This window comes from Falco naumanni, chromosome 6 (assembly GCF_017639655.2).
Source record: "Falco naumanni isolate bFalNau1 chromosome 6, bFalNau1.pat, whole genome shotgun sequence".
Classification (NCBI taxonomy): Eukaryota; Metazoa; Chordata; class Aves; order Falconiformes; family Falconidae; genus Falco; species Falco naumanni.
This window is the reverse complement of record NC_054059.1, coordinates 78,022,634-78,044,929: the sequence shown is the minus strand read 5'-3', so window position 1 is coordinate 78,044,929 and position 22,296 is coordinate 78,022,634. Positions and strand designations below refer to the sequence as shown.

Below are 22,296 nucleotides of genomic sequence, written 5' to 3'. Positions count from 1 at the left end.
TCGCTGAGGGAGCCGCGGCGGGCGGGGCGGCAGGCGGCGCCCCGGGAGGCCAGCGGGAGAGATCACACACAGGTTAACGACGCTGCTTTAATTCAGTTTTTAAATACAACATTCATGAAGTAATTAAAGTAATGCCAAGTTGCCTAAACCCCCCCCACAGTCAACCAACAAACCCAACGCAATCAGCACTTCTGGCTGTGGCCCAAGATCTGATTTGCGCTCTCGGTTCCAAGAGCTTTATGCTAACATGTAGCCAGCCAGCAACGTACTTCTCTAGATATTAATTTTAATAGCAAGTCTTTTAATTCCCTGTTACATTTTCACATCCATGAAATATCCGAAACCACGTTCCTTCTTCCAAGTCTAGAAAATGCATTTAAGTAGCCATTACACATCTCTTTAAATATATATATATATAAAAAAAAAAAAAAGGACAATGTGTAATCCGTTTTCAAAAAACAAAACGACAGTGAGGATACAAATACAACTCTAACCCTCACGGCAACGGTTTGTAAGTGGTAAGGGAGAGCTGCCCAGCCAGAGAACGTCACCCTGCTCACCGGGCAGGGGGACCCCCGCCTCCCCCTGCCCCTGTCCCTGCTCTGGCCGCAGTGGTCCGGGTTCTCAGCAGCCGCTTATGTCCCGTCGCAGCATCAGGAGCCACTCAGAGTCTCGCTGCCACAGGTTTCTGTACAGGTATCCTAGTGTCTAACAGGGGGGAAAGAAAAAAAGTACACACTTATCAAAATGCCGTAAATACCACTCCATTAAACTACTTTTTATGTTCCTCAGTCCTTCGGCTTCATATTTCAAATACAAAAGGGAGATTCCAAGCTGCAGTCAATGACACAAAGTATTGTAAAAATAATATCAGTAGGATTGTTATATAGATAAATCTAAGGAACTATTTATTAGGGAAAAACCACTACATCTAATGTATGTGCACTGTCCAAAGTAATTCATAATTTGAGAATCTCTTTTCAACTTAATTAGGGAACACTTACCAAACATGTCCAGGATTTTATTAACAGCCTCTTGATTTACATTGTAAGTGAATCCATTGGACCTACAGTTAAAAGAAAAACCCTTTTTTCTTCAATGAATATTTCTTGTTCCGGTCATTTCTACATAAATAATCAGAATTAAACGTTTTCATAACTACATCATATTTTTCATCCTAACAGCATACATATCAATTTTAAGGGCATGGCAGACTTCTAATCAGATTGTACTCAAGGGTAGTTACAGTTTCTTTATCCTTCCTCTTGTTCACAAGTCCCCATGTCTCTCTCCCCCCTCAGTTTTTAATAGGGACAACTGCACGAAGAGAGTTTTTGTTTGTTTTCAGTCCTGTAATTTTCAAGACTCTTGCAAAACGGCACCAAATCTTCAGCTGATACCAAATTCTGTTGCACTTGATTTAAAGGGGAATATAGTTACAGACATCTACACCTAGCACAGTGACATGGCAGGGGATGTTACAACAGTACTTTGAGCACTTTCCAAGAGCGCTACAAGCCTTAACTGATACATTTTCTTATGCTTCTGTTCAGGAAATAGCTCAGGGTCATCAGCTGCCAACTACGTTCTGTGAAACGCTCAAGACTATGTGGGGACGACTTGTATCAGGGACTCCCATAGTTATACTTCTAAACACAGTTAAGAAGCCCCACAACGCAAATTCATTTGATAACAGGAATGCATGTCACTGCATTTTTGTGTGACAATACCTGTTTTTTAATCTTAGGCTATAAACTATGAACTGTATATAAAGACTTTAATGACTAAGCTTTCAGTTAAGTTGCTCTGTGATGTTAGTGCTGACCCCTCCCCCCCAAAATTAGTAGTATCCTTGATTATTGCTTACATTGCCTGATGAAGCATACTGTAACACACAGAGTAACTCTTTTATTAAAAATAAGCAAGACTGTTCTCTTTGCTTACCAAAGCCTTGGGAGAAACTTTGAAAACCAAAAGGTAAAAAGGGAGTCAGAACAGCCTGCTAGCGAGTTAATGCATTTTGTTGTTGGGTCCCACAGGAGTCTTTTCACCGGGAAGGGTGTGTGGGGGGGTGTGTGTGTGTGTGTGGGCGTGTGTGGTGCACCTCTGCTTCTAAAACATGTACAGAAAGGAATTAGCTGGGTCTCCACCACGACTCAGGTAAATCAAATCAGCCTTCAGTTGACTGGTGCTCAGGCAGTTGAGATTCTACTGTTCTGCTTCATACTAATAGCTTAGTCATTAAGAATTGCCAGTAAGACCACACACGGACTTCTATACACCAAAAAGCCAGTGCTCTTACATTTTCTTCTTCTTTGCTGCACCTAGTTGCACAAGAGCTGCTAAGGCATTTTTCTGCATGTCAGAAGACAGCGCTTCGTAACACTGCGTATTCCCTACAGAGAAAGCAGAAACACAGTTGAAAGTTTTATCACTGTCCATTAACAGGCTACACTTGCAAAATCATATTTTATAACGGCTGTACACACCCTTCTCAAGAAGTTGAAAAACAAAGTTGCGTACTCCAGGTATAAACTGCTTCTCGGTGAAGGCTTCTTTTGTTTCCTTTGAGAGGTATCTGAAAATTAACTGACGTTAAAAAAAACAATTAGCACTTCTTTTCTTTTGATTGTCAGCTTGTTATGAATTTCAGACATGTCCTCATAAGTACTACTGTTAAACTTTGAAAAGGGCAGGAGAGGAACTCAAAAGGTATCATTAAACAGAGCACCTGGAATTTTTATTACTGTTTAACAGGCATGAGAATCCTGAGTAAAATAAATAAATAAAATAAGATTCAGTATTACTATAATAGTTACCTTAGACATTAGTTTAACATTCCTGTTCTCACAATCAAAAACAGTGTAATTTTTTTAAAGCAATAGCTGTTTTACAGTTGGGAAAACCTGGGCAGATCAGTACAAGTTCAGCCCAAGTCACACACCCGATTATTAACAGATTCCACTAGGTTCAAATGTCTACAGCACCACCAATCTTATGCTGACGTATCTCAGATTTTAGCCTGTGTTTTTGCATACTTTGCTTATTACGTTGCTTAATCTAAGTGTTCAGTCTTATTAAAAACTTGGAAAACCAAAACTATTTAAGGACCTATACGGATGCCATTAATAATTCCCAAAAAAGCTATTAGATACGAGATGCAAACTCATTTCCATACTTGGCAGGACAGCCCACATAAAATGAACTAAGCAAGAGCTCCTCATAAGAAAAAGCAATGAACCTGATAGCAGTACACTCCCCATGAAGCTTATAAATCCATAACAGGCCATCACATTACAATTTAGTCAACTGGAAAAGTCTGAGCCAAAAGCTGAAATCAGGATCCTAGGGAGAGGGTGGTGGTTTAAGATATTAATTACTGCTATTTCTCAACTCTTGCACTCCCCAGCCATGAAAACAGTCACTCTTTATACAGCAGAAGTATCATAGCTATCCTAGTTTCTCCTAGTAAAACACAGGAGGAAGAAAAAAAGGATAATTTTCTGAACAACAACATACCTGATAACCTTCCACAAAAGGTCTAAACATAGCTGACAAGAAAGATACTATACCACTTCCTTTGTCAGTAGGGTAGATTTCCTGTTGACTTGTTTGAATGGCATCACATTTTGCGAGTAGAAAACACCCTTCCTCAAAATCCTGGGAGAGAGAACCATAACTGAAGTTCTGACATCTACAGTAAGTGCAGCTACCTTTCCCCACAAAATCAACAACAATAAAACCACAACAGGACACCACTTTTATTACTGAACTTGGTCCTCAAGAGACTCCAATCAACATTTTCCTATATACCAAAACCACCCTTATAAAAAGGCAGTGGGAACATGTGCTAAAACGCAGCCATATCTCAATGCACAACAAGCCTAGGAACAAAGAAAACAGCTTCTGGCTGGTATTGTAACAGCGAGCCTGAGCTCCCTCAGGATTTTGTCAGAATAGGGCCAGGTTGTCTGGTTTAGGGTTTTTTCTGTGGGTGTTCTTTATTTATTTGTAAAGTCAGGGTTTGCCTTTATCTCATGTCCACTGTTTGTGATAAACGATAATGTAGTTCACTGACCTGCCCTCTGCAAAAGAGGCAACACAATGGCCAAAAGTTACAAATTACGGAAATGCCAATGACAAAACCATTTTACTGCCAACATGGGCATAAAAAGGGAGGGGACACAGGACACACACACACACAAAGAACATGAGAGGGTGGGACACAGACATGGCAGACACATGGACAACTAGAGGGGTGGGCTGCTAAGAGATCCCTTAACATTACAGTGACTCCTTCATTTGACTCCAGTAAAGTCAGTCGTAGCCAGTCACCTTCCTGTTCCCTGCTTGGTCCTGGTACTTAAGAAAAGCTGCAAAAGGCAACAGTTGCTAACAATGAAAACTAAACATAACAGTGCCCATCGGCCTTTAAAAAAAGGCCAAATTCTCTTCTATATAAAAATCTGTAAGATTTTAATATAATTTGCAAGTCTTGATGAGTCTCAGGAAAATTATACTTCTCTCTTTTTTTAATGCAGGAAAGATCACAGGTATCACCATCAGATATTTGGCCTTAGTGTTGATAAAAGTCACATTTAACCAGTTTTAAATCCAAATAAAAACTACACTTGGACTTACCAGTTTATATTGGGTGTAACGTTGAACCAGTTTTTTTACTAATAAACTTGTGCTCACCTGCATTTCAAGCTGGCTGGACTAGAGCCAGCTTTGACCCAGCAGGATGTGTACAAACTGACACGCCAAGTCCTACAGAGAGCAAAGTGCTGCCTGCAGTTTTCACAGCTTGCCTGGGTCCAGCTGTGTTAGAAGAACACGCAGATGTACTGAGCCTTGCAAGAAGGCAGTATGCTGGAATAATACTGGCTTCATAGGAGTATGGTTGTATGGGGCGAGTGAAACAATGGGAAACTCTTCTCAAGCAAATAGGTTGCAACTAAAGCTTCTATAAGCATAACAGTGTCCTTCTTAGAGTCTATCAGGAAAGTTCGCCCTTCAAAAACCTTCACAGGCTGCATCACCTCAACTCTGTACAAGATTTTGGCTGCAGAAACGTAAATCAAGCTCTACTATAAGCACTCACCTCATAGTGCTCACAATGTACTTATTTGAATCTACACGAGATAAATGCCAGTAATAAAAAGCTAAAAGGGCTCAACCATAAACCATCAAATATTAAAAATAAGCCTGTTAATGCACAGGGACATCAAAACCTTCAGAGTTCAGGGTATAAGAGGCACCTGAGCCATTGCACAAACGCTACAGAGCAGATACCACCATGCGGTGCAGTTGAGGAGAGGTAGGTAGAGGCGGGTGCAGAGGCGTGCGCTAACCGATGAAGGCACTGGGTGTTGGCACAGTTCTCTGGTAGCCCTGCATCACAGACCACACACGTGGAGCTACACAAAACAACTGATCACAGCTACCCTAGAAGGGGTATAATCAACCAGAGGACAACAGGCACTTAAATGTAGAACTGCGTACTCTATTTGTCAAAGGTAACAAGGGCATACACTGGTTGATCATTAATTGGTATAACACCTATAGTTTAACTTTCCGAAAGAGCAGCAGTGCCCCTCTGCCGCACAGTCTGCAAAAGCTTTGAAGAAAAATTATCCAGGTGTACCCTCAATGAAAATTACTGTTTTGCTTCTGCACTGACAGAACATACCCACTCTGTGACCAAATTAAATTAAATCTACATTAACACTGTTTTCTTCACAGCCTAAGTTCTCTTTCATAACTGAAGAGCAACAGGACAGTATTTACACTTCATTTAAAAGACTGCTTTATGTACATTTTTATATCTGTGCTAGGAGACTGGTAGCTTTATAAAAAAAAAGCCAAACTTCTGCTACAGTTCATTTTAATCGTTCAGAATTGAGCAATTTCTGGATTTTTATTTTTTTACTGGAATAGAGGGAGAAAAAAAAGGTTGCATACACAACCTTGTGGATTCAGACAATGTTTTGCAACTAATCAAATGATCCCCTGTTAAGTTCTCCCTCCCACTTACAGATCAAGTTGATATCACTGTGTTTATCGCAAAGCACTTGTTTGGCAAAGCCCTGATATCAGATGCTATTTTAGTTGGCTGTGTTACTGACTATCAGTATTTTTGTATAAAGCATGTTTTTACCTTCAATGAAATGCCAGGAAAGAAGATGAATTCATCAGAGAAAACATCTCTCAAGAAGCTGAAGCAGCTATAGACTTCCTCTGAAAAAAATATAGTATTGTTGTATAAAAACATAATTTTAAACATGTAAGTGAAAAGCCATTTACTCCTTATTTTAAAGGGAGTACCCACTTCACATAAAATCTGGAGTTGACGTTAAAAGCACACATATGTAATACAGCAGAAACCACCGCAACAGAACATCCAAGCACTCTAAGCACTTGATCCAACTGTTACCAAAAGGAAAGAGCAGGGAGCTGTAGCTTCTCAGAACATGCATTAAATACCACGTAATCAGATGCTGCACAAAACTAAGGTATTTATCCTGTGAAGTTTCTTTAAGAGCCAAGAATTGGAAAACATTGAAATACTTCAGAAATAGTAGTGGGAAGAGAAGAAAGACTGCAAACTGGCTGTACTGCATGCAAGTGTGAGCTGTGCTAGTCTGCTCAACTCCAACAAAGTCAGACACTGAGGAACTGGGATCAGCTCTTCTTAACCCTGCCCTCTCAACACAATATACCTGCTTTCAAAAGTATCAAAGGGTAAACAAACAAAAAAAGCAAGTAAAATACCCCCATCCCCTCCCAACACATCTACCTGATGTCATGGGACCTTATCCAGAGTATAACGGTCTCAGGTAGCTCCCACCAGCTGTCACAGGAACTTCATGCTCCTCTCACAGCTGACAGCACAAGGAGCAAAGCCAGCAGACTCTCAGGGCTACCCAAACATACCTTTTCTGAAGCTGCTTGTCATCTGCAAGGCAACTGCCACCAGAGATGGACGCACAAACACGTTCAGCAGCTGGTTTCTGTAGGTGGCACACATAAGGATGGCCAGAGCACGCTTAAAGACGATTTCCCCTACGGCTCCATCTTCCACTCCTTTATCATTTAGGACCACGTGGCCATTGACAAGCCGAGCAATGTTTGAATGCAGGGTGAGGCCAGATATGACTGCTTTTTTGGCACACAGGTTATCTAGCAGGAGAAGGCAACACTCAGGAAGATGCAAAAGGGAACATAACGGTATTGAAACAGCCTAAAATGCAGCAGAATTTCATGAAGTTTTATCAATGAAGACCAATTATTAAATCAAACATTGTTAGAGAAATGTTATAAAATAATCCACACCAGGAACTGGCAGCCTAGGCATAGTATGAGATGGGGGAGAGGAAAAATATTTGACATTTCTCTAATGAAAGCACTTTAAATTCTTCCACTTGCTAACAATGAAAAATACTTCCTTTGTCTCTGGAAAAAGTATTCTGAGCCTCCAAATAAAAGAGGATAGACACACTAATCGGTAAAGAAACAGAGACCATACTTCTGCTTAGGCATTTTGGACACTACAAGTTTTGAATCAGATGCACAAATCTTAGTAATGTTTTTCCTCAGTTCTCACATACAAGTAAGGCATCACCCCAAATTAAGTTTAAAGAAATCCTAATGTAAGTATCATTACATTATATGCCTGCTCAAAGAGAAACCAGACTGTACTTAAACCCAAACCTCTTCTAATTTCGTAAGACAAGCCTTTTAAAATGCCTAAAGCAAGGAAGTGTGCAGGTTTGGGTTTGTTGTGGGGTTTAGTTTTTTTTAACAGCAAAGTTCTCTGAAGGCAGGCATGAGTTCCACAAACCTGTGGGCTTTGGTCAGGCTTTTTTGTCAGTGTGACACACCACAAACTTTATTCAGATAAAGAGCAGCATCTCAAGTCTTGAAAATACAGTCACCTTTTTAGAACACTTTACACTTTAAACACTATCAAAACATTCCCTGTGACAAATGTGAACTCTGGTAAGCAAGGAAAGAAGCAATAAAAACTTCTTATTGAACACTAAAATACACTTTACATGTTCACAACACCACAAGCGTATCAAATCCATATAGCCTCTGATAGAAAAAACCCATAATTTTGTATTCTTTCCCCTTAACATATATTTCACAGAGAATCTCCTTGCATCTTCTTTGCTCCTTCAGCCTACTTTGTTCCAGTTCTGCTCAAGTTCCCAAGTTTCCTGATGCAGTAAAAAGCAGAAGCCGGAGGAAGTAATTTTGCAGTTCCTGTTTTTAAGATAAAATTTCTAACAGCCAAGCAAATGTTCTGCTTGTAACAACCAACCAGTATGACAAAGGCAGAAACAACCAGCTGTCTGGAGACAGAGGAATGGACACGGTACGTGTAGTTGCTGACTTGGTGATGTTGCTAAGTTAGCCTTTAAAATGTATTTATTCTTTCAAATTGAATACCATTGAAAACAAAACAACAAACTCTTGTTTCTAGGCAACTGATGCCTAGAGCAGGGCCAGCACACTCCCAACAAAATCTGCTCAGTTGTTGTCATTGCTCTATTTCATCACCATGCTTATTTGCTATTCCCTGACTACATCTCAACTCTACTAAAGCGAAAGCTTACTCACTGTTGCAAAGAAAATAAACAAAATAAATAAGCAAACCCAAATGTGGTTATGTTTTTCAGTTTACTGTACAGTAAGATTCTAAACAATGTTTAAATATTGCCGTGAAATTCTTCCTTTTACCAGTTTGGCAGAAGCAGACCTTGTCTGCATTCACTGCAGTGCAGATCCCTGAAAGGAGAAGTGGTTTTCCAGAAATGACGGAGTTCTGTTATAACTGTAGCCTGCTCCTATTTCTTTATTGCAGTAGTGAGAGGGAACCCTGATTATACACGACTACAAAAGCAAAGATCCATAGTTTAAGTCTACCTATAGTGAAAAGGTAAACATACTTGCATTACACATTATTTTTTCTTTGCTAGTTTTACTACTAATGTCCTAAGGCTCTGAAATTAGTTACCTGTGTCACCTTCGTTCACAGACAGAAGTTTAAAACAATTGTTCAGATAGTTTTGAAGGAGAATCAGCCTTTCATAAGCCAATATATACATATACATAATATATATAAAGAGTGTGTGTGTGTATGTAAATATATAAATAAAATGACCAAAGAAGCCTTCTACCCAAGTGTCATCAGTGTTTCTGGGGATAAAGCGGAATTTAAAAATAAATAGACAACTTAGTTTTGATTTTCTCTCACCCATTTGTTTCCACTAGTTCTTTGCCACAGTAACAACTTACACTATAGTCAGTATCAAGCAATAAATATAGCATTACAGCAAGTTAACTGCTGCATTCAGAAAGACAGACACTAGGCAAATCTCAGTGCTCTAATAGAAATACCTTATAATTTCCCCTTCATCCACACCTCAGGATATAACTAAAATATCTGTTCTGCTTCCACCTAACTGTTTATCAAAGTATTATCTTCTACAGGCTAAGTCAGAACCTGTCAGGTTTTAGCATCATTTTTTAGCATATCCTAAAATCCATTTACAACTCCAAGAAAACATGCTGTAAAGTTGTCACCATACAGTGCTTCCACAAAAATATAATTTATCCTTCATAAACAACAGAAGGAATAGAAATAACACTTTCTCTGCATACCAGGCCATTCAACGAATCCTCCAAAAGTCTGAGTTAAGCCTTTAAGCCACTGGGTTTTTTCTATTAGAAGTTCAAAATCCATGGCTGGCAAATTCTGGAGCAGGACAGCAGCAACTAGCACCCATGGGCTCAAAACCATGTTTTCTATTTGCAGGAGCTCCATTTTATAAGCTACGTCACTGACAAATTCTTGGATATCCTCAGATGGCTTTTGGGGAAGATGCCTGAAAAGAACAATGCAATTCAAGGTCAAGCGCTCCAAAAACTGGAATATAAATCACACCCTTCCTTATTTCTTCCATATTCCTCCTGGATCTATAACTACTTTACAGCACCTAACATCTGGAGGGTGATTCTATGTCCTGTGTAGAACAGAAGTACAGAGCATAACATCAGTAGCTTCATGACACTATTTGAAACACATCTCTCTGTATTGATGCTGTGCACTTGCTATCTCAAAATAAAATTCAAAAGCATTGTGTTTTATATAACAAATTGCAAAAGCCACCCAATCCAGTCATAACTACAGGTCCCTGGCACATGATCACATAACACACTTTGCAGTAATAAAGCAAGAAGGGAGAGAAAGGCAGAACTTTCAAGTGGCAAAACCACCAAATTCTCAGAAAACAGAGCTTTGCCTGGCTCACGTATCACATTAAATTTTAAAATGGCATCTTCTCGACACAGTGCAAAGCTATTCAAGTAACAACCTGTTTCAGAAACACCCAATCACAAGCACGATAAACCTCTGCTCAGACAAAACAGGTTCAGCGGTCTAAATAGTCAGATGGAGGGGAGGGGAGAGAAGTTGAAAACAAAGTACAAGAGAATATCTTCATTATTTTACATAGGTGAGGACTAAACAAATGCTTTTCCTAGGCATACACCACGGAAAGATGTGGTACCTGGGAACCAAATTGTATGGGCACCGACTGATTCTCCCAGATGCCAAGGTTCTAAGTGATACCGGCTGGCCAACGTAGATATGTATGGTACCAAAATTGTCACTGAGGATTCTTCTGGCTTTTAACAACCCCTATGAAAATGGGAAGAGTAAAACTCAAATTTTGGTGCCACAGGGTGTATATACATCCACCTATGTTCTGTTCTTAAGGAATTTACATACAGATGTAGATTCTTTGGGCTTTGGGACTCCCAGGAGTTCATATGCATAGAGAGATTCTTCTAATATCCTCTCATAACTGATGCTGATGGGAACAAGGTACGTGTCAAAGACTTCACGTTTAAAAAATGGTTCCATCACAATGCTGAGAAGACCTGCAAATTGAAAAAAAAAAAAGAAAAAAAGTGAACCATTTGTCTTTTTTGAGGAAGGAAAAGCAACTGCAATTTAACTTTGAAAAAGATACCTTCACATTTTAGAAACTGATTATAGGTGTGCACTGTGTGCTGCTAGGTAGGGCCTGGCGGCCGGAAGATCTCGCGCTGTACGGAAACACAGGGCCCCCCTCCAGATAGCCAACAGCTTTTAATTTATGATGTAAGCAGACGGAAGTGACATTGTAAACCTAGGCTATATAGTGTCACGTCGTTCAGCAATAAAGGCCATTTGCCATCCACCACATTGGTGTCTGTGAGCTGATGGACCGAGCGGCCAGGGGTTGGCCGCCGTGCCGTTCCTGAACCAGGTCACCGCGCGCCTGTAAAAAGGCAACAACTGTGCCTGTTCTCTCGTCAATCAAGCAGAAGCACAAAACATTGCTCAAGCTTTAAAACAGAAGGCAAATGTAAGCAATGCATTTGGACAGCTTGTTTGTGCTTTTTGCAGCAGTGCTGCTCTGCACTCAAACAGCATCTTTCTTCTGCCCATTACTCCTACAGTTAGCTTACAGTATTTCTCTGCTGGTCAGGGGACACCTATTTTCTAGAAAGAAAAGGGTGAAGAGTTATGCAATTAAGTACACAACAGGGCAAAGGGAGAGAAAGCAGTAGAGTGCTAGAGACGTGTATTGCCATTCTTTGTATAGCCTTGGAATTCCAAGCATAGTGTTTTCCACTATTCTGACAGGCCTCACCAGTTTCCCACCACTTTAACATGCCTTCCTGTCTGAAGAACTTAGGAAGCACATAGCCACTAACGAAAATATAATAATCATAAAAAGTTCCAAGTGTTCAACAAACCTACCAAACTTTGGAGTCAGAGTCTTGGCAGTGCGGCTTCTAGTCCCTTCAAGAAAAAATTCAATTGGGGCATAGCCACTCTTCAAATGTAAAATAAAAAGAAAAGCTGGTCAGAAAAAAAAACTTCTCTTCTTTACTGCCTGTAAATAGTTTCAAGTACTTAAAATGTAAGTAAGGGTTTTTTTAATGGAAGCCATGCATATCTAACTTCAGTAATTTCTAAGCTCATATTCATCCATTGCATTTAACACACCATATAGTTAAATTAACAAAAATACTGTGTCTGTCATGAGATACAGGCACATGATCCAAAGCAAGTGATGAGCAGCAATTTGTTTACTACCTACTGTTGAACTATAATAACAACAGAGTGCATGCATGCTCTTCACCGACAGTAATTCTGAGGTAGAATGCATTTAATCAGATCACAGTGAAGACTTTCAACCTCACAGCTATAATATCATGCATATTTCACATGAGTCATTCCAACACAGTATTTCTTAAGCATACATTTTTAGAGTTCAATAGTTTATTTACCCTTAACATCGTTTTTACATATTCAGCAAACACTGCCCAGTAGAGTCTGTTCCCACCAAAGGAACGTCGCATAAAAAAGGCACCTGCCCTTCGTAGCAGCTCACCAACTATCTTCATTCCTAGGAAATCTGAAAATCAAACAAACACCAAAACCACACACACAAAACCTATTGATTAATATCAGCTATCACAATCAATCACTTTCTATATATACGCTGATCCAATTGCCAGAATAAAGATCTCTTCCAAGAATTCTGTTGTTACAAATACCTTTCTTTGCTCTCAGATTGTCTGCAAGACTTATGTGAATGTGAATGGCATATTATAACATGCTTGCTTTTTTTTTTTGGTAAGCAGCATTCACTTAGAGCAATTTATTTTCATAATTTAGATGGCCAGATCTCAACCATAATAAATACTTAAGTTTTGAAGTAATTGTCTCTCTCACCTTCAGAAAAATCAGTTACCACTAAATATAACCTAGAAGACACAGAAATTAAATAGGATAATATAGTGTAACTGGTTAGTTATGATTCTGACTCATCACTTTGTACACCAAACTGGCTAGAAGTTTTTAGTTTTCTAGTTTTAAGCAGTGATGGTCAACACTTGTCAAAACCAGGAAACACTTAATGTTAACAAATTTATTAGGGAAGCATTTAAAACAAGTCTACGCATCAGCTGGCCATGTGCCGCTTCAACCTCCTTGCCACCTCAATCCATGAAACACTTGAGAACAGATATTTGATCGGTAAAATAAATTCACATTTCCAGCTAAAACAGTGACAATAACTGCCTTGAAGATGTCATATAATATGTCACACACACATATGTATGTGAGATAGGTATCTATGTAAGAATATATGAAAAAAATAGATAAAAATAAACTGGCTACAGGACTATGGGCAGCCATAGCAGCTGTCAGAGCTTCCCATGTGCAGAGGTCCATCTTTTTCCCTTAATCTCCCACCACCCTCCCTCTCTCACTACAACATAGACTCTATCCCACCCTCCTGCCATGTCCTCAACAACCCAACCAGGACTGACTCCATGCTCAGCGCCCCTCCCCACCACACACTGCCACCCCACAAAATGGGACTGAAATGCATCCTTTCAAGCCCACACCACCTCACCAGCTCTGTGCCTCTAATCTGACCTGCTCCCAAGACCTGAGATAGAAACCCAATCCCAGCACCAGCCAGATTCCCGCTAATGCACCGTATGAGCACGTACTCTGGTGTTACTGGTAACTGTTTACCTTCCCTTAGCTAACCCCCACAGATCTATCTGCATCCTACTTGAAGCCAAGCGATAATTGACAAAGCAGAGGCACTTTCCATCTGTATCAGAAAAGCGTCTCTCCACTCAGCACAGGTACCACTTGAGAGTGAGTTTGTAAACCGCATCTTGTGAACCTCTAACACAGTATGCAGTAAATACAACTACAACCATAGGGAACTGTGTTTTCTCCAGAGGAATTTAAAATACTACACATGTGCAGCAGTCTAACCAGGCTGTAAGCCCCTAATTCTGAAGAACTTTGACCCCAAAACACCTAAAAAAATGTTAATCACTAAAAAAATAATCCCTCTAAGCTGAACTAATAGTATCTTAAGATACTGTTTTGAGGCCCAAAACACAAAAAGGGTCTAATCCAAAAGTCAGCAAAGGATTTCACTGATACCTATGGCAGCATGTGACCAGATTCTGAACAATATGCGACAGGTAAGCAGCTGCAACACCTTGATCAAGGCAGCTATGAGACATCAACTTCTGAATACACCAGAATCTAACCCGCAGCACCCAGAGGCAAGATAGCACTAACTCAAAGACCGGCAGAATCTTGTCTTCCCTAGCAAGCACATTCTCCCAGCTTCTGCTAATTTTCTGCTGGTCTTCCTAACCTCTGTAAAAGCAGACTACAGGAGAGCAGCAGGTTCCCAGACCTTAGCTAGTTTGTCCATGCACATTACAGTGCTGCACCAGACCTAAGGTTGCTGTCTGCCTGCTTGGAAGACCTGGTTGATACCCAAGACTTCCAAGATGAGGTTTCTCAGTTAAGTGCTGCCAGAGTCCAGATTTTCAAAAAGCACATTAACTCAGAAGACATTTACTGTTAAAGTCTTCAAGAATTGATCTCCACAAATATACTGGCTTAATCTGCTTTAGAATTAAGTATGTCCAAAATTGTGACCTCTGATGTGAAATTTCCTTTCCCAGCCAGTTCTGCTCTCAGCACTCCACGTAACAGAGTTCTGCCAATGCTTCAAGGGAATCAGCTGCATCAGCAACAAGCGCAAGGGTCATATCTGGTTACTATGACAACACTTGAAACCATATATCACAAAAGATTCTGCATACACAGTACATCTTGTGCAAGTTTTTGCCTGTTCCCAGGCCAAAAAAGCAATACAGAAGTCTTTTTCACAACATCTATCTTTGCCCCAGCCTTGGATCTATAGACGGGGTATTACTGGGTGAACTTGCTATGAAAAAAATAATCTTTGATTGGACTCGGCACCAATGAGAAGCTTTCAGACACTGTTAAGTGTCTCACCCAAGGAGGTTTGAACAAGACATATTTGGAACATAAGTTAAACACAACTACTTATAGTAGCAGCTACCAGACCCCTTGCTACTGATTCTCTGAATCCTGAAAACATCATCAAAAGAACATACTTGCCTATTCCTGCAGCAATGACAGGCAAAGCCAAGTCATACGTGTATAGCAAGTAAGACAGCATCAAAAAGTCTACGTAGCTTCGGTGACTGGGCAGCAGTACAACGGGATGCTCCTGAATGGCGTGTTGTAACTAAAAAAAACCAGCACAAACAATACTGTTCCAATATTTATTGACTGTTGAAATTTGCAAGTAGAGACCTTCACAGGCTTTAAGGCAAACAGAAGCTGATTTGTTTGAGGGTGGTTTCTCTGTCCACATGCTCTATACCTTTTTCAGCACAGAACCATAGGAAACTTGGAGCAGTAGTTTTCAGACTAGCAACCTGTGGTTCACAAGCATTACAAGATTCAAAAGCCAGAGCCACCTCACTACTTGATAGTCTAATTCAAATCCCTTCTGATAGGGATGGGAAACCCAATAAGGGCTGTCAGGGCTGACATTGCTGTCTTCCAGGAGAAGCATTACACCCTCCAGAACAATGAATGAATGCAATGAAACAGGGGGGCAGCAGCTCTCCGGAAGACTGAGGCAAACTTAAAGCATCTCCTGCCTCAGAGGCACACAGTGTTTCACCACCCTTAGCCGTACGAAGGTTTTTGCAGAACAGCCAACCCACTCAGCCAAATAAAATGAAGTTTTCAACCCCAATTCAGCTAAATGCATTACTAAATTTAAAACAGCAGATAGAAAAAACTCTTTTCAGCGGCTGATCTAACAGAACACTGACACAAGGCATTCCTTACCACACAAAGCACTTGGAAAATGTAAAAGAAGTCCCGCTGACTGTTTGCCTCTCAAATACTTATGTATCATCTGCCTTTCCCCCTATCCATTTACTAAGAAATGCAGTAATAAACACAAATGCAGTCTTTTTTTTCCAAAGGCTATTTTTCATATTTGTTACTTGGTGCAAAGATTAGAGTCTTTGTTCAAGTGACTGGTATGAAAATATAACTTCCTCCCTCAGTACTCACTCTCTGCATTCCTTCTTCATTCACACAAACTCTCTGGAAAAGCTGTTTAAATATTTTGCTCAGAGTAAAGGCAAAAAATCTGACAGCTCCTAATTGCATGCTGTGGCCCATCTCATCCAGGATTTCCATGGCTTCTTCTTGAATAATATCAGGTGATTCTCCCATCTCCTTTGCTAACTGATGAGAAACAAAAACAAAATAGCAGTGAGATGTTTCCTTCTCCTTGCTCATGCACGCTGTTTTATGTGCCACAACAATTATGGCAGAACTACTGCAGTAGTCAGCAAGATTTTATTTTGTGATAGGCATGCATCTAATCATACAGAATCCGTTCGGTGTCAGCCAACAAGAGAAAGCCAAGTTAAAGCTGTTCAAAAAGCAAGAACGAGCTTAGATCTCAATGGTGGGGGGCAGGGTGCGCAACAACTTCCCCCCCCACCCCAAACACACCAACTGAATGTTTTAGCCTGTAGCATCTTCATGGGAGACCTAAGTTCAAAGAACACTTCCTATATTATCAGTCTGAAGAAGGCTGTATGCTACTTTCTTTGACTAATAAAATTAAACCTATGTTTGCAGAGATATTCACAATGTAAATCTTTCAAGTGCATTTGGGTTAGATTTTTAAGACTTGGCTTAAACTTATGGTTTAAGAACCTCAGCCCTATCACCATTCAATGTCTTTGTAATGTATTACTTTGGCAATGGTTAGTTGAAATGCATACAAAGCACTGTCTCTACAAACTTTGCATATCAGTTATCCTTTTTCTGTTGCTATGCTTACTCCCTTTTGAAGTTTCTTAAAATAGATTTAAATAATGGTTGCCCCTCCTATTTGATACTTTGATTCCAGAAATATTTAATGGGAAAGTTAGTCTTTTACTGTTACGGAGTGAGGAACATGCCTTTAACTGAACATGGAGGAAAGAGAATGGCAGAAGAAAAAGCCTCCAAAAAAGCACAGCTGTTTAAACACCAGCACTGCTTACCTATTATTTCTATTTTGTGACATATGAGAAAATCCATCTCCTCCAATCTACCTCCATATACCACCTTACTATCATATCTACTGGTTCAATTGTGTTTTAATAAATGCATTACCCTTCATCCTGTGTATTTCCACATGTAGCTATAACTGATTATTTTAACCATTTTAAATGGGAAAGAGATACTGTTCTCATTCACCAATAAAAGGCTTACCACACAGCTGATCCTGTGTGAATTAAGTGCACACCCACTACAGAACTAAACACTTACACCCCAAAATCAGGTATCAAAAACTCAGACTAGTCATATAGAGCAAGCTAAACCAAATGCACTTAATTTCACATACTGAACATTAGTAACCTCAGCAACTTGTAACAAGAACAAATTCTATTACGCCTATGTAACCCCTGCCCAGACAGGAGGCCCACTGATCATAGACTGTTGGGCATATTGCCAAAGACAGTCTCAGTTAGATACTTCCAGTAATCTCTAGTGCAAAGCTGATAACTAGTTTGGAATGGTAGGTCTGCTAACCACCCTCAACCACTTGACACTAGCCAGGAAAACAATTTTCCATCAAAAAAGCAGCACTTCAGAAGAAAACATCAAAAAAATGTCTTTCTATCAAATCCTTTGTAAAATATTTTCTTTCAATAAATGTTTTAATGTTTCTAAAGTTGAAAGATTTTTTTTTTATTATTTTATTTCATACTACTTGGCAATTCATGATGGCTATATACTTTGTAGAACATGGTGTAGTCTGTCACTTTGTAACAGGTTTTGATGTATCATAGGTAACACTGACCATTTACAAAAACAACAGAAAAATTTTAGGGTAGCCACTCACTCAGGACTAACCAAACCATCATATACACTTCTATTGGCCTGGAATTACTTTCCGTCAATACTGAAAATAGTTACTCTGCTAACTAACACACACTTTTTATTTCAGCCATTTCAACACAATGTAAAATATCAGCCAGTTTGACTATAAAATATTTTATTCATTACTAAGTAGCAGCTGCCCTTCATCTGAAAACAAAAATAGTTACATCTCAGACAGTGTTTCTAATTCAAAGAATTCTCTGTGAAATTTAACTCATTTTAGGGAAAGTAGCATTTATGACAGATTCATCAATATACCACTTGCCTATAAAATCCCTACAAGGCATCCTCAAGGTACAAAAATGTCTATTAAGAAGAAGAGTGTTTATGACTTTCACAGTGTTGTTCTGTGGCAAGGACAGTGGAGGAGGGGGCAGGGGGAAAGCCAAGCACATTAGATAGGTTAGGTGGTGAAGTGTTGTATATACAAACTCAAAACACTATTTCATCAGTGAGCTATCCAACAGCTTTAGTGGCAAGTCCACGGTAAACTGGTATTTGTTTTTCCTGCCAACAGAGTACAGCTCTTCAGCTACTGATTATTTGGACCATCCTTCCAACTACAGCTATCATGTTTGACAAGGTCAGCAATAATCTTTTTTTCCCCTGCTGCCACAGAAATCTTGGCTGTGCTCAATTTATCTCGTCTTACAGCTCAGTGTCCAGACTCACCTGCTTGATAACATATTGAACTTGCTCTGACTGGAGAACAGCACTTTTGATAGCATTTGGCTTGCAAGGTGAAAGTCCCTTGTAGATCACAGGAGTATAGCATTTCATCGCATATCTCAAGTCACTGGACAATCGTCTTTCCTCCAAGATATCTTCAAACTCATCTCTTTTCTTTGATGTGAGCTCTTTCTGCTAGGAACATACAAATATAGAATGAGACACTGTCTCGAGCCATTCAGTGGTCTGCTTGGCTGCAGTACCAAGATAATGGCATGCAACATTTTCGCAGTGTTTGGGGTTTCTTTTTAGCTTTCTATAGAGCCTGCATTCCACACTCTCAGTGCCTGAACAATAACCTGCTTGGAACAACACTGCAGAAACAAACTAAAAAGAAGAGAGAAAAAAAAAAAAAGCCAACACAAACCCCCAACCTTTCCCAACCTCAAAGATCCCCAAATCACCCTATGCCACATGTTACTTAATTCTGCCCAACAGGAAGAAGTTAAGAGAACACCTGGGCTTTGAAAGTTAAAGCGCCTTGCCTCCAGCCTCTCCATGATTAATAGGTATTAACTAAAACACCTTTGGTTCCAACTCTCACAGCTGCATGAAGACAATGCCATGAATGACATTAGAAAAACACAATCATGAACACAAAAAAATAATCCCTGCTACTTTTAGCTGCATCAAGGACATTAGTGATCTGTGTTGGCCTGCCCCAAGCTTGGACGTAAGATACATAAAACACAATCAGGCAGGAACAAACCAAAAGAACCATTATCAGCCACATGAAGATCAAAACGCAATATGGTGCACACATAGGTAAAAAGAGAACACAGCCTCTAAGCAACCAACACCACTGCTAAGCAGGAAAGCAAACAGTACGTGAAGAATTAATTGTGGATCCACCCCACTGCGGAAATCTCGATGACAAAACTCCTCTTGAGCCAGTAGGCATCCCCTGCGCTGGAGAGAGATGTCTCCTATTATCTCCTATAACACCACAGTTCGTATGAATGACGCCTCAGTCTTTCCATAACTGAAACTATTTCTCTGAACTTCAAAACATCAGCAATAGCCACCAGACAAGGAAGGCAACTGCAGCAAGCCTCTGTGAAACATAAATATAGAAGTATTGCTTGTGATCAAGTATATTTATTAGAAGAAGATGCTAAAAATAAAAATGCTTATGTCTTCCCCTACAGCACCACCTGAAGGGTAGCACAGGCACCCCTTTCATTCATTCTGCCTCCTCTCCCTATACACAACCTGTGCAGAACCAACCTGATAATGAAGGATAAAGCATGTTGTTTCATCAGCTCTTACAACGACCTTTTCTGATGTTGAGAGGAAAGCCTGGCCAGCAAACACATGGAGGAACACCAGGAACAGACAAGCAAAATGCCCAGCAATGGCAGCTGGGTTTTCAGCCTTTGGAGAGGGAGTCAGGTTTCACTGCCAGCTGACCATAGCCACATCAGCAACACCATCAAAGCAGCTGACATTTTAAAGTAGAGAGCAAACATTTAGTTCCTGTTCATTCATCAAGACACTTTGGCAAAACAAAACAAAACAAAAAAATCCCACAAATCGGGAATACCTCCACTTAAGAAGCACAACAAATCCTTCAAAGTCTCAACTGTATCAAAAGGCATTTTCATTTTATCAGGGAACACAAATCCTACTGTAATGTTTGACCTTCTCATATTCTTTCCCCCACACAGTAGAGTCAGATTTGGATACCATTCTTCTACTATGGTAGCATTTGGGAAAACATCCAAATTTTCTTTCCATTACTGTACTTCAGAGAATTGTCCCACAGTAACTGCAGAATGAACTCTCCAGGCACATTTAAAACAATCCTATACAAGGTATTAAACCCAGGCCTGTATTCATTTAAAACTTTTAGGGTTTTTTCCCCTGTAAGATTTAGCGTTACAGTTTTCAATCTTTATTCCACAGCTTTCAGCTAGCTGGTGTTTTGCAAGAGACTGTTAAGACTGAAAATAGTTTGTATTAGCCATCTGTTGACACTGACACCTTATATCAACTCCCATGATTAAAAATAAAACAGAAAATAAAATCCCTTATGCTCTGTAAGAGTGAAAAAAGATAGCTCAGAACAGAATCAGAAAACTTAGGTGGCTCTATATATACACCTGCTTAGATCAGTATGTGACAAATCATTGCTCAGAGAATCTAAGCAACATTTAGGTCAACTACCAAAGTTTAAATCCTGCAATGTGCAACTACACAAAACCCAGACAAAGAAACCCAGCACTCAGCTCGGGTATCATCAGCCACATCAGCAGTCATCGCGCTGCTACAGCTGTTCCCCAACGCGGCTCTGGTGAGTGCTTTTGCAAAGATCACGGCCCATTGAAAAGTCACCTCTCTGCTACTTTTTTGACCCTTCCAGATTTGACGTGCAACTGATTGCTCTCCATGGCAATTGTTATTTTCATACCCTGTCCATGAGTAGTGCTGAGGGAGCCAAAACACACACTTTACCAACTGCTAAAGAAGAACAGTGCTTTTACACATGACAGCCGAGCTGCTGGTCCAGCTTCAGTTGCCAGCTGGTAGAGAGCACACAGAGTATGCGCTGTTGGTGACCTTGGCATCAGAAAATTCAGCTACACGCACTGTTCCTGCAACCCTGGTGAAGCACAACAGCAACACAGCAGGAGTCTGGAACACACCTGCCTCCGTACAACCTTCGGCGGCAATAAAACATGGGTGCTCACGATCATCGTGCTTGGGATAGCAGCGTACAGCCAAGGAGGCACAGGAGAGAAGTTTGGGAACCTCTGGCAAAACCAGCCGTTTCCCTCCTCCCCCAGTCCCCCCTCCAAATGCAAGCAGAGAGGGGGGTTTAGCACCCACACCCAAATCTCCCGGTCTGGGGCTGGCATAGGAGCTGCAGAGGGAAAACAAGGTCACCGGTGTCAACGCAGGAGAACCCGCTTCAGCCCCTCCACCGCCGCCACCATCTGCCAGGCCGGCCAGCACCTCCCTGAAGGTGGGCCCCACCGCTCCGGTCGGTGCTTCACGGCGATCGGGGCAGGGGGAGAAGCGGCGCTCGGGATCGGGAGCTGTGACTGTCGCGACACGACAGGTGCTGGGGAAGCAGCTGAGGGGACGCGGGCTCGGGGTGCGCAGCGGCGGGGGAGGTGAAGTCGTGAGGGGGGAACATGCGGTTCCGCCCGGCCGCCACCTGCCCCCGCAAGGCCCGGGACAGGCCTCGGCCCCCCCCCGCGCCCCGCAGCCCCCGCGCCGGGGTCGGGCCGGGCAGGCTGCGGGCCACACACCCACACCCACCACAAGCCTCGGAACTCCCTGCGGAGCGCGGCCGCCGCGGCCCCCGGGCCCCAGACCGGCGAGGAAGGTCGCGCCTGGCGCCGTCACTCCGCTTCAGAGCGAACGGCACCACCAGGGCGCGGGGGCGAGGCGGGCAGCCCCCCTCCCCCCGGCCCCGCTGCCTACCGAGTACATGGGCGCCCCTCGCCGCGCCCGCCCGGGCGCCGCCGCCGCCGCCGCCATGGTCCTGCGAGCTGCGCCGCGCCGCCCCGCGCCCCGCTCCCCCGCCCTACCCCGTCGCGGCGGCCTCCCGCCCGCAGCCGCCTCCCGTAGCGCCCATGGCCCCGCGCCGCCCCGGCTCGGCCGCCCGGCGCGCTGCGGCAGGCGCGGCGGAGGGCGGGGGGACCGCGCGATGGGCGGCGCCATCTTGGGGGCGACGGGAG

The 22,296-nt window shown here is 41.7% G+C and overlaps 1 protein-coding gene across 2 annotated transcripts; it reads right to left on the bottom strand.

Annotated features, from left to right (window-relative positions):
* Nucleotides 1-73: 73 nt before the first annotated feature.
* Nucleotides 74-22,294, bottom strand: GNPAT (glyceronephosphate O-acyltransferase). Of its 2 annotated transcripts, none has more exons than XM_040597641.1 (16): nt 22,040-22,294; nt 18,554-18,745; nt 16,010-16,186; nt 15,035-15,164; nt 12,352-12,479; nt 11,819-11,894; nt 10,799-10,950; nt 10,578-10,708; nt 9,670-9,893; nt 6,937-7,182; nt 6,161-6,240; nt 3,520-3,660; nt 2,490-2,589; nt 2,303-2,396; nt 1,005-1,066; nt 74-708 (listed from the first exon to the last, which is right to left on the bottom strand). In XM_040597641.1, exons 1-16 carry the CDS (start codon nt 22,277-22,279, stop codon nt 665-667), a joined length of 2,217 nt encoding a protein of 738 aa, XP_040453575.1. In that variant the 5' UTR covers nt 22,280-22,294; the 3' UTR covers nt 74-664. The 2 variants fall into 2 exon arrangements, with proteins under 2 accessions (XP_040453575.1, XP_040453577.1); XM_040597643.1 differs by having other exon boundaries at nt 18,554-18,742; nt 22,040-22,103.
* Between the last annotated feature and the right edge of the window lie 2 nt (nt 22,295-22,296).

Bases quoted from the DNA above. Each gene is read 5' to 3' on its own strand.
- GNPAT (XM_040597641.1), bottom strand. From the start codon at position 22,279: ATGGCGCCGCCCATCGCGCGGTCCCCCCGCCCTCCGCCGCGCCTGCCG. The intron at 7,183-9,669 runs GTATGCAGAGAA...TTCTCCTGCTAG, and splicing joins AGGATTCGTTGAATGGCCTG to ATAACCTGTGTGCCAAAAAA. The intron at 1,067-2,302 runs GTAAGAGCACTG...TTTTAACTGTAG, and splicing joins GCAGCAAAGAAGAAGAAAAT to GTCCAATGGATTCACTTACA.